Source organism: Sander vitreus, chromosome 17 (genome assembly GCF_031162955.1).
Source record: "Sander vitreus isolate 19-12246 chromosome 17, sanVit1, whole genome shotgun sequence".
In the NCBI taxonomy this organism is placed as follows: domain Eukaryota; kingdom Metazoa; phylum Chordata; class Actinopteri; order Perciformes; family Percidae; genus Sander; species Sander vitreus.
In genome coordinates, this window is record NC_135871.1 from 10,869,737 (window position 1) to 10,883,030 (window position 13,294).

Genomic DNA, 13,294 nt, shown 5'->3' on the forward strand with positions numbered 1-13,294 from the left:
GTCACACTAAATGTAACTAATACCACAGCTGATTGGGTGGTTTGCCAATGCATCTTAAATATATGCGAAGTTGTCACTTTAAAGCAGAGAAGATAAACGTGTTTAACAAGTAACATTATTATTATTATTATTATTATTATTATTATTATTATGTTATCACTGCTTTTTAGGTCAATCATTTTGAGAAATTGCAAAGTGTAGAGGTGTGATATGGTTGGAACATAGGGTTAGAATCATCTCACTAGCAACTGACTCAACATTTTTAAATATGGAGACGTAAATGCTTACTATTACATGCATGCGCATATTGTTTTCTTTATATGTATTTATGAAGTGTTGTGTGTAATTATGCAAAAAAATGGCCTTGCATTGTAATTTATCCACAACACATTTAGACAGTTTTACATATATATTCCAATCTATACTATTCATTAATGTGAGAAAATGATCACTGCCTCTCAACTAAATGCATTTGTGAGCTTTGTAAGTCTTTATTGTTAGAATGTAGTAATGAACTAATGAAAATGTTTTATTGGGGTTTCTAGTGAGATTATAGTCTTCATTATAATTATCTACTGCACCTTAGATGATTTTATTTTGAAAACAAAATCCCAAACCGGAAATGGGTTGCTTCAATCTGCCTGGGGATTTGACGCAGGTTCTGTCAGATAGCTAGCTAGCTAGCTAGCTGAGTGTATTGCTTGAGTCTGTTTTGTTTTGGTTATGCTACAGAAGCTCCGAGTTCAAGTCAGGTTTAAGTGCGTCATAAACAACTGTCAGTATGTCAGAGTGCATGGGCCTAAAGCGAAAGAGGCGTTTGCATCTTATTGTGCTAACCCATGACACTTTGTATTTTTCTACAGAATCACAATGTAAAAGTGGAAAAGCAGCGCAGTGAACCATGAATCTGCTATGAGTGACTCAGGAGAACATTTGGGGCTTCGTTCGGTGTTGTCCGAGGCACTTTCACCCACATGGAGGATTAGAGAGGACGCCAAAAAGAGAATTTTGTCATTCCTGAGTTCCTCAACGCCCTGACTGGTGTTGTACCTGGAGGTGTGGACGAAATGGCCAGTCCACAGCAGACCGATTTGTCATATGCGTGGGAAAAGTACATGGATTGTAGACTGCAAGGAGCGGATCTGCAGGTAGGCGCTGCTGGCAGACACTATGTAGGCAGAAGCCGGTGCGATAATGGCCCAGCTTCTGTGTCTTTCTCTGGGTGGTGGTGATGCTTACTTTTAGTTTCTAGGGCTACTGTGGTCATGAAAAAAGCCTAAGAAATCTGAAATTTTATTTGTAAAGTCTTGAATACAGTAAGGTATATCTTGTTTGTTCTGATGAATACAAAGTATTTGTCTTTATCATGTTTAAGTTGCAAAACTGGCCGTATACAGTATTTAATTTGAATTAGAACATAGGAAATTATATACCTGATTCTACATGCAACTACAGCACACTTATTATTGCTCACTCTGAAATAGAGGGTGTCTTGTTTGTTTAGAATTTGAATTTGACACACCATAACCAAATATTGCATCTAAAACAGTTGCTGGGTGTTAGTATGAGATTAGTAATATAACTAAGGTTATATCATCCAAACATGGCAAACATTGTTAAGAGACCTTCTTTTACTCAGCTCTTTGCTTGTCATTTATGCTGCCTAAATTACTGTTTTGCCTCAGTTTTTCCACAGCAAGTGAACTAGAACAGGCTGTTGCAAAATGTGTGGCGCTATATATATATATATATCATATTGTTTGGCCCAATGGTTAGCACTCTGGCCACACAGTAAGAAGGTTCTGGGTTCGAATCCAGATCATTCTGGGCCTTTCTGTGTGGGGTTTGTATGTTCTCCCCATGTTTGCGTGGGTTTCCTCCGGGTGCTCCGGTTTCCCCCACCATCAAAAAAAACATGTACTAGGTTTTCCAGTCAGTGCCCTTGATCAAGGCACTTGCTCAGATCTGTAGTTGATCTCCGAGCGCTGTAAATGGCAGCCCACTGCTCCCTTGAGGGATGGGTTAAATGCAGAGAATGAATTTCGCTAAAGTACCTTTTTACTTGCTTACTTTAACTTACTGTTAAATTAACTCAGACCCCCCCCCAAAACATAAAATGAAACATCTGTACAGAGACAGGCAGGAGAATACAGATGCCTCTTTTTTTATAAGATTTCCTCCTTTGAATTGGAGAAGATTATTTGTTTTCAGATATGTCTTATTTTTTACAGAATTATATAAAATTGTATGAGGTGGGAGAGTCATTCAATATGTGTCATTCTGTCGTTGTGGTAGGAACAAGAAGTAAAAATAACTGAAAGAAATGATTCCCCTTGTTGCTTGGGATAGGACATGCCTTGAATCCTCCTAGAGGTCCCCAGACGCCACTTTTAGAGCTAGAAATGGAACTGGTACACAGCACAAGCACAATCAGAGTGAGTCACTGCACAGAGGTGGAGGCAGGTGTAAGTCACAGATGGCTCATTATGAGTGTTGCGCAAGTGCACTTTTGTTCCTGTGTCTTTGTTCCTTTGTCGGTGTATTACAGAAGTAAGGCTGGGTATCGTTTAGAAACGTTATGACGCCAGTACTAATAGCAGTACCCCGGGCACACATTTAGCACCAGCCAAATGCTAGTAAGATATGCAAGTGGCTGGTAGATTTGCTTCACTCACCACCCAAAAATACAATAGTAATCTATTGAGTGGCTGCTGAAATTTGAGCATTCACTAGCCATTTGGCCAGTGGACAAAAAAAAGTGATACAGATACCAATAGAATACTTCATTTGAAATAATCCTTCTGCCATTTAGGCATTTATTTTCATCAGACACCACAGGTGTGTAGTATAGCCATACTTTTGAACGTTTTGGTTACCACACCGCAGACTGTGTGGGTTGTAGCTGCCGCAGTAGTCGGCCAATCACACACCGCATTTACAAAAAGGATCGAATGCAGGTATCGTTTGACTGGTGAAGTTTTGATACTACCTGGTACTGGGTGGATCTGAATTCTCTGTCAGGCCACTACAGCTCTTTTCAGCCCCCTCCTGCTGTCAGAGAACTAACAGCAGCTAGATCACGAGACTTGGATTAGGATCAGACTGAGACTGCAGGCTGAGTGATCTGCCCTGCACAACACACACACACACACGCACACACACACACACACACACACACACACACACACACACAGCCATTATTTTAGTCCATTATTTGTGATTTATCATGTGCGAATCGTTCTTAAAAAGACAGACCTGCTATCATTTATCATCAGCTAGTGAGTGCTGAGAAAGCCTGTAGGGTTTTTCCATTCTTGGAAATAATGGCATCCTTACTCTATCGTCAGACAAATGTGTTTGCTTCTCACTTTCACAGTGATCAAAGGTGTGTGTGTGTGTGTGTGTGTGTGTGTGTGTGTGTGTGTGTGTTTAAGTGAACCACAGCTGTACTCTCTAGTTTGCTGATACCGTAACTTTCCCTCCTGATTGAATCTGACAGGGACACACAGTGACAGGCTATGGCACTCACATATATGCTGTTGTACTGCTTGTACATTAGATTTTCCTCCAGTCCCATCAGTGCCCAAGTATATACTGTACCTTCCTACCATCTGTGGCGTCTGCTAGTCATTGCATTCAGTATACAGGTAAACATGATTTAAGTGATCATGGAAACTGTCCAATAACTGAAAATGCCCTTGTTTTAACGCCCACCAGACAGCAAGACTTTGTCCTGCTGCTCTTTTTCCAAATTGTGTGATCAGATGTTAGATTGAAACGTGAAGGGTGAAAAGACAGTTTCTACTGCAGTAATCAATAAGATACCACAAAAAGTGTGAAACTACTGCTGCTGCAGCCTCACTTTTTCTTTTTCTCCTGCTTCTATTAGCCTACTGCATTAACGGGGGTTGAATATAGCTCCTATACATAATCATGCTTTATACTGTAGTCGATCCACTTTTTGCAGTGATGTCTTTGCTGCCACTGCATTTCATATACAACCATAATCTATTGTTGACCTCATATCGCCCTATAAGTGTCAATTAATGCCTCTTTGTCTGCCCCCTCTGGCCCATAGACTATAACAATAATGGATGTAGCAGCAGTGACGTCACCCATTGGTTTGTGGACTACCGTTTAGAAGACTCCATTTCGGCAATTTGGCACCGCCATGCACCGAGCTCCTGAGAGCCGGGGATGAGGGCGACTGGGCGGGGTGTCAGATCTGTGCACAGCACCTGAACAAAGACACTGGCACATCACCGACAATAGGATAATAGCCTCACAATGAAATCCTTTAAACATATTCAACTATATAATACAAAAACTGCCACAGAGCTGTCTATAGAGCCGTATCCCCACCTAGTGAGAAAGTCACGCTGCGCCACTTGCCCTCCGTTGTGGAACAAATACACTTTCATAATCCTGATTACTGCTGTTCCTACATTTTAATAGTTATCTATTTTATTTGCTGTTTTACAAAGTCAAGTCCTTAATAAATGTAATCTCCCTGCAATGTCATCTGCCATCTGCCATATCATGTTGTAAATTCAGATGGCCTGGAGAACTTCCGTTGTGTTCACTGGCTATGCAGTGTTTTCCTGTTGCATGTGTTTTTGGAGTTTGTGTTTTTTACTTTGCGGTGTTTCTGTATTTGCAGCACGTTTCTACTAATGGATGTGTTTTGGGCCATTGCTGCGTGTTTGCCCTGGCCGGCCGTGCGGCCACCGTAGAATCCGCTATAATAAAACTTTTTGTATTTAATCTGTAGCATTTACTTTTAAGTAAGTGTATACATTATAGCTTCAGTATAATGGGAATTCTTACATTAAGCATTTCTCTCCATTCTTTGGAATGGCTTTCTTTTATGGAGCCAAGACTACCATATTAGTGTGTTCAGGTACAGTGGGAATTTGCCTTGGGCACACTTGCATCAATGTATCCGTGGGGACACTTTCTGCCCAATCTCTCTGAATCTTAATGAGCATAGTCAATTAGGAGAATGATTCGATGGCCAGGAGCCAAGCAAGAGACCAGGGGCCCGCTTCAGAAAGCAGGTTTAGTGAAAACTCTGAGTATGTTAACCCTGAGATGAGGGGAAACTCTGAGTTTTTTGTTTCAGAAAGAGAGGTAACTTAACCTCAGAGTCAGTTACCTTGGTAACTGAGCCTGTGACCCTAACCTGGTCGGGAGCAGGTTTTCTTCAAGAAACCTCGAGTTTCTCTCAGTCTCCTCCCTCTGACACAGCGCCCTTTAATTTTCTCATTCATTCAGTCTGTATCAGGCGCATTTTAGCGCAGTTTGTTATCGGCATGAATACAAAAATAATTGTTGGTTTATTAACTATGTTAGGCAGACTATAAAACGTTTTATTTCTCAAAACATGGCATTTCCTTTTGTCGACGATCCCGTTGATGAAGAAGCTGCTTTAATTCGCAGGGTGTTATGTGTCGGGAGATGATATTGAAACCCCAACATTTTAATTTTTAGATAACTTCCTATTTGAGCGGTATCGTTTTTCTTCCCAGTCGATCAGTTATGTAGCCTAGGCTACATAACCTTATCCGTCCTCATATCACTAACGTCACCCATCTATGCTCTTACATCCCAGCAGATTATTTGTGTCGCATTTTACAACATTGGTGATGCGGAGCATTTTAGTAAAGCCGTCAGAAGAGTGTGACTCGCTCTGAAACGTGTTTTAAACGTTTTTAAAAGGAGTTCCACAGGATTGCAGGTGAATAATGTAAACCCTTTGAAATAAAGGATTATGGATTATAATTCTGTTAATGATGGTGCTGCAGCCTCAGAATGGGATTAGTAGGCCTAGTACTTTTTCATCCGCAGTGTTGCACCTAAATGAAATAGATTATACTTCAATACCATTTCACCAGTAATATTAGGCTATACTTATTAAATATGATACACACTATATTGGAATATACATTTACTCTAGCAGCAATTTTCTCCCACGCAAATTCTGCAAGTTTTGCAGCAGCCGCTGTGTTGTTGTTTTTTTAACTCGCTGTATGTGCGCATGAGTATTTCCGCCGACCCATTTATTTGTGGTTGTTACCATGGTGAATCGTAGTATCATGGCTCCATTCATGCTGCCTTTTTATTGTGGTGCTGAACCTACTCCGAGTTGATTTAACCAACTCATATCAGCTGTTCTGAAACCGAAAACTCTGAGTTTCCCATCTCAGGGTAAATCAACTCGGGGATCGGGGTTACACTCAGAGTTTGTTAAACCTCCTTCCTGAAACGGACCGCTGGTTTTGTTGCTTGTGGATTGTTTGGTTTCGTTGTGAGCTAACGGGATGTTTCAAAACACTGAAGTGTGGTGTTTGGAACACTTCACTTTTCCAGTCTTCTGGTACCAAGGGACTCCAGATAATTGATCTTTGCTGGCTCTGCTTCACTCGTGCATGACCTTAAATTCAGTCAGTTGCATTCTTTGGCTACTAATGTTAACTCTGGTTGAATCTTTTACGTAATGGGTGACCCTGCATTTGAAAAGACATTAGACTCATCTTGTAAGTATTGTTCTGTACTGTAGCTACTCTAACGTTGATGTTTATAATCCTGGTGGCTGTAAAGTAAATGTCCATTGTCTGTACATTGTCACTTAATCTCTAACAGATACTGTACTTGCAAAACTGATTTAAACAGGGATTTTTCGGAATTAGGACAAATCCGGTCACATATTCCACCCACAATACTTTAGCTCATTAGCACTCATTAGCTTTCTAAGCTCAGTTCTGTGCTTTACATTCCTTTTGCGGTAAAGCCCTGAATCCTTGTCTTAAGAAGATTAAACTTGTCGAGCAAAGCATAAGGCGAAATGGAGTGAATACTAAAGAAGGAGTAAAGATGGCAGTGCTGGTTCATGGTCATCCCCAAAATGAATGAACAATGTGAGATGCACCATACTTTATTTCTGTGATCTTTTGGTAAAAGACTGTGCTGTGTACATTATTTCCATGAATGTATTATCAGAGACATTATGTTTTGTACAGTTTGTGTGGCATAAAGGTCAGCTGTAATATGTATATCTGCTCAATGATGTGTATGGATCATATTCCACATCAGAGCAACTACGAGCAAATAATTGTAACATTAATTAGTCTCTCTTGTTATTTCCAAACAGCAGTCTAGTAAAATGGAAACATGTTTTGACGTTGACTAGTATATATCAAACAAACTGCCTCTATCTGCATTAAGTGTCAGTGAGGATTGTTCTAATATGAATTGTCTTATGTACAGTATAGCCTTAAGGCAGCATAATTTCTCAGCAAAACAATGATGGACATATAGTACAGTATTACCTGTCTTAACAGTTGAGAATCACTACTTCAGGGCATTTTTGGAGATTTTTGTGGGAACTTTTCAAATAGTAAATTCTGAAGTGACCTAAAACTGAAAAACCAACCAACCAGACGGGAACTGTTTCACCTTCATGTTTTCAGGGTTAGTAATGCCTAACCTCAAGTGAGTGGGAAGTTTCACACCAAAAGGTCCTCTTTCATAACTTCTTAACTCAAACAAGTCATAGTCTTCCTACTATGTCAAACATGTACAGTTATACAAGTTTCAGTCCTGAAAAAAACATATACTAGAACTTAAACTGTAGGCCTACTGATTTTAAACATATCTGGCAACATATTAATGCGATGAAGCTGTTTCATTTACTCCACAGTAATTTGCCAATAATACTCCTTTTTTTTAAAATTCACCATGACATTGCTCTTTGAGTCAAATTCAACAAACGCGTGCAGTCAGGCTCTGATCATCATGTCTTGTGATCATCACACTACTTATTAATTATTAATCATTTTATGCGGTGTGACTTTAATGATTTCTTGTATGTTGTTTACCAATATGTCTTTAGTGAAGTCGCATCCTTAGGCTTGCTGGTTGACCACACAACTGATTTCACATCTGCATATTGTTCCGTCTTTGGTTTTAACTTAACTCCTATTGGCTCTGGTCTGCGGGGCTGTTCCAAACAACTGGCTGAATGGATGAATAATTCATGTCTCTAGCTCTGGTTTGAGTCCAACCATTGCTCTGTCTTAGCTTTTTCCACTCAGTGGCATGTTATCAAGTCAGATCTCTTTCTCGAAAACAGCCTCTCTCAGTTCTGCAGGGGGGAGGAAGGCCAAAAGAGAGTGTTTGTGTCATAATTTTTGACCAACACCAGCTTGCATGCTATCTCCCTGTAATGAAAACAATGAAACCGAGAGTGACACATTTTCATTTCCTACACAGTGGCTATGCTTGAATAAAGGTCACTGTTTGTGAGAGTGTGGATCTGACATGGACAAAAAACCAAACAAGCTTTTTGATGGTAGCCTCTTGACATTTTGTTGTCTTAATGGGGGGGGAATACGGAACGTTCGGCTCCTCATGATGCTCATCATCCAAATGTCAAATTAGATCAGTAGGGATCTCAAACTGGGGAAAAAAACTCATTACATAACCAACGCCCCACGTCCGCTCTCACGAGGACAGGATCACATCGCTTTCACTGCTTGTGCCAAGTTGTAATCTACCCAATTATCCAGAATTGATTTGAGAGGAAAGTCTGTACCCGTGTGGGTGACCATCAGACTCCCATGACTAGGCCTCCTATGATTGCTATGTTGGGTAAAGGCAGTGTAAAAGACACAGGTCACAACCACCACGTCCAAGCAATTACGGAAACTTAAAAGGCTTTCAGTATTTAAACATGTATTCGTCATGTAAAGCCACCCTCTGACAAAAGAAAAATAGAATAGAGACTTAAGTACACAAACAAAGCAAGTTTGAGCAAATGTGTTTCCTTCTGAGGTGTCCTTAAGCAAGTGTCAGCGTCAGGTGTGCTGTTCTGTAGCTGAATCTGACCTCCTGGACCATGCAAGAGAGTATGAAGTATTGTGTTGAGTGTTGTGGTTTTTCTAGCCTGGGAGAGCCCTGACAACTTCCGGCAAATGTGAGATTTGCTCTGCAAGTCCGTCTGGCCAAGAGCCCATTCAAGCCCATTTCCAATTTTTCCAAATTGAGGCACCAATCACAACCATTGAGGCGGGCTTTACACGATGACGATAGCGCAGCGACGGCGAGCAGCTTTTTGTTTACATTCAACGTGACGGCTAACGAAGCACAACAACCCGTTGATGCCGCTGTTGCTGCTACGTCACCCGGATCGTTGGTCTGATTGGTTGAAGGACTAGGCAGAGGCATTTGAGCGGCGTCCGTTGGCGACGCCCCTTTGGAAATGAGCTGCGAATGAACCTTCCCCAGACCCACTTTCAGTTATAACTGAGAAGGGTCTGGTATCAACCAGGCTAGTGGTTTTCCTCAATTTTGATGGATTTGTGGTCTTTGTGTCTACCTTATCATCCAACTTAAGTGTGTATTCTTGTAGCAAGTTCATTTTCCGCTTTCTTTTTGTTTACAGAAATGTGTTCTTGGGGCTTTGTGAACAGTTGATTTCCCCTCCAAGCTGTATTAATCAGTATTGGCAGCCTCTCCATTATCAAATCACCCTGGCTGGTTTACGCCGAGTGCTTTGCAATATTGGATTAGAGCCTCGGAGGAAAAAACAACCCTGTTGCTGGGAAATTAGTATTATCGTGAACCACTCAGTTTCCCTTTCCCATTTGAGGAATACAGCCACAAAAGGTACACTGATAACACAAGGACAAATCAAGTCATTTTGGGAGATTAACTTTTAATAGTTGAGTGCATAGCGGCAGGGCTTATTTTTTTTTTTTAACTAATAGCAGTTTTGGCAACCTTGAAGCTTTGATTTTCTGCCAGTTGTTCCCCCTGTTTATCTTTGCTGTCATCTGTTGCTGCAGTTATTTCTTTCACCTTTTATGTTCTTGTCAGCTTTCATGTTTTACCTCTGTCCTCTCCTGTCTCTCTCATGATCCATGCATCTCTTTCTCTTCCCTGTTTCTGTTTCCCCTGTGTGATGTTGTCCAGCCCCCTGGTGTGCAGTGACCCCTACCCACCCATCCTCTCCCTGCTTGGGTGGGTTGTTGCCTCAGCTGTTGAAGTGTCACCCTCTCTGCCCGTCCTTGACCGTGGTGAGTGTGGTCATCTCTGCACCGTCATCACCGGCAACTTAAAATTGACACTTGGACATAAATGTGTTAATCTTTTTAGCCTAAATTGCTCATTTGCTGGTTACATCTCTTTTAATGCCATTCATGGTGGCACTATGTAACTTAAAAACTTGCTCCGACAGTTGTGACTGCTGACTCTAACACAGGAAGGAAGTTGACTCACCACGTAACTATACAACAGAGCTGGGTTTTGCCAGAACAGTAGCCTTGTCCCTGTTCTCCCCGTGACAGTTAGCTGCAGACACATGAATAACCGATTTTAAAAAGTTTCCCTCCTGTATTTGTCATGGAGAGTGAGTAAATCAGTTTCACGGATATGCATAGCCAGATATGCATATGTCTAGGACATGTAAAGAAGACACAGAAAATAGGAGACACACTAGATCTGTAAATTATGCCATATTTACTCTTTAAAGGGCCGTTTTACGTCAATTACTTTCTGTTTTTGTCACTTTCTGCTTTTTGATTCCAGAATTAAGTCTATGTAGAAATCGGTGTCAATGCTGCTAAATGATTTGCTGTGGTGCCACTATGACATATCACTGCGTCCAAATTTGTATGGAGTTAACTGCCAGTTTACTTTTTTTTGTGGTGAAGCCACGGGGGGGAAACTAATGCTGGTGCAAGTACACATATTGGGGGGGAAAAAAAAAAATATATATATATATATCTCTATCTCTTTTTTGATATTTGTTGATATCATCTTTGGCTAGTACTGGTTATAGGCCACCTGCAAAATTTGAGTGCAAGTGCTGGTTTGATGCATACTTTCTTCAAAGTAAGAGCAGGTGCTCTGCAGAGTGTTTCTTGTCAACAAACAAAAGTTATGTTTTCAGTGTTTCCCCTAGGTTGACTGATTTAGCCTGGCCACTGTTGCGGCCATTGGCCAACGCTACACATTGGCATGAATTTGAACCATGACACAGCATTTATTTAAAAAGAAAGTATGTCCTTTTTTTAAAGCTGGTTTGCCTGTTACTACGTTACCAATATTTCCTTACAAGCAATGTAGCATTTAAAAGGCAAAAAATGTGACATATATTGCTATTTGAAAAGAGTTTGCATACTATTAACTAAGTTCACCAGTTTAACAGATGTATAGTGAACCCACAGACTTCTCCTCTGTATGCATCCATTTATTATAATAAGCCCTCACATTTTTGTTAATCTTATGTACAGATGTTTGTTTTTTTCCATCCTATCAGTATCCTGTTAATGCCATTGTAGGTCAGACTGTGTGTAATGTGATTGGTACTGTGTGGTGTCTATTCTTTGGCTTTGTGACACAGACATCCAGTGCAGCCACTTCAGTCATGGATCAGCGTTGCCTGAATGAATCCAGTCAATGGTGTCAGATTAGCAGAGACGTAAAGCTAGCTCCGGGGTGGTGTAAGGGAAGGCAGGACGCTGGCTTAATATTAAATATTAACACACTACCCTGGGAATGGTAATGCAGTTAAAAGCGGTCAGAAGGCTTGTCTCACTTTTAACAAAGTCATCAATTGTCTTGCCAGCTGTGGTTGTGAAAGATTCTTTTTTTTGATTGCTTTATTTTAGCGCTCTGACGAGGCTGAGCTTATATTTATATATTTGTTTTCCCAGATTCAGGGATTCTCCAGTGCTATTCTTTTTTGCTGATTTGTGATTTGAAATTGTAAAATGTGTTGTCCACCAGACTATTGTTCAGAGTAATGAGCCTTTGCATGGAACACGAATAGGGGGAAGTTTGTTCACAGATAAAAATGCAATATCTAAAATTAGTTGTGTGTCATTTAATGAAAATGTGAGTGTAAGTACAAAGGGGTACTTTGTGGTTCCAGTGCTTTTGTATTGGGATGTTAGAAAAGAGAAATAAAATTACTGACTTTTTAGCATTGCATCTGACCTGATAATTCAATATTAGAGCAATAGTTCCACTACACGACATTAGTCAAGTCTAACTTTATTTATTTGTTAGTGGCCTTTACATCACAATATAATTGGCGGTACCATCATCTATAACTATTACAAAACATGAAATCATTGAGAGTAATGCCAAACATTGGTTATCATTTGAAAGGTTACTGTTATTGTGTAGTGGTTTTTTTCATTTCAGTTACTCTTCATATGAGTGCAAGTAATAATCTGGGTTTGATTCATGCTCCTATTCTTTTTTCCTATCTTATGTCTCTCATCAGGTCAGCCTTCAGGGTCTGGAGAATTTCCTCTGTCTCTTCCACTATGTGCAGCATCACCCCAACAACAGCAAAGATGCACTGAAATTCTGGTAGGTCTCATTATTATTGTAACATCTTCAACACTGTACTGTGGTGGAGGTGTTGTCTCACTAAGAGTGGGTAACACCTTGCTGTATTATGGAATCCTGCATCCTCAAAGAGTAGATGGTGTTAAATCAACACCTCAATGGCAAAATTGGACTTCATCTGTGGTATAGTAGTCAAACAGTACCTTCAGACATACATGCAGTTACTTTGGTCTTTACCAATGAAACTACTGCAAAAGCACTACAGATTTATTTTCATCATTTGTATGGTGGGAAATATACCATTTTAGTATTCAATGTATTGATTCTGGTGGAGGCCATGGTTCTGGATGGTTGTTTGTCAGATTAGGGTTTGCTGACAATCAACTGAGAGGTAAGATCTAGGGTCATCGTCCTGATGGAAGGATAGGATAAGAGTTTAACATCAAAGAAACATTGTCCTGAGGCTAAGGGTTTAACATCGAAGGGCTATTGTCTAGGTACATTAACATGGCCTTTGGTCTCAGGAAGGCCTCAGCAACTGTTGTCCTTTTGTTTACTTGATGATACTGTATATAAGGAAAGGTACTCAGAAGGAACTGGAGAGAACATCAAACCAGATCTTCTCTACATGCTGCGTGAATTAAAGAAGCCTGATTTATTACATCGACCCTGTCATTTTTAAAAGAACTAGAAGAAATGATCTGACAGTGTGTCCCCCACCGATATAGTAGAGGTTGCAGACATTAGGTAATCATGGCGCATTAGCTTTTTGAAGTACCTTGCTGCATATATTTGCATATTAATGAGGGAAATTGTAGATATTTGGCACCTCAAGTGCCTCTTGTTTGTATTCTGTTCAGTGTTGATAAGTGACGCACACACACTACCTAGAATTTAGCAAGCACATTAGCATTCGTGAGCTATGTGTTCCCTC

General features: G+C 40.4%; 1 protein-coding gene across 5 annotated transcripts in view; it reads left to right on the top strand.

The window, feature by feature from the left end:
* lyst (lysosomal trafficking regulator) overlaps nt 1-13,294 on the top strand; it is a 67,331-nt gene that overhangs the window by 584 nt on the left and 53,453 nt on the right. For 4 of the 5 annotated variants that reach the window (XM_078273574.1, XM_078273576.1, XM_078273575.1 and 1 more), the window contains exons 2-3: nt 864-1,148; nt 12,293-12,381. In XM_078273574.1, the coding sequence (XP_078129700.1) occupies nt 1,068-1,148; nt 12,293-12,381 (170 nt within the window). In that variant the 5' untranslated portion in view covers nt 864-1,067. Of the gene's footprint in view, nt 1-863; nt 1,149-9,976; nt 10,077-12,292; nt 12,382-13,294 lie in introns of those variants that run through there. The other variant, XM_078273580.1, reaches the window with a different exon arrangement.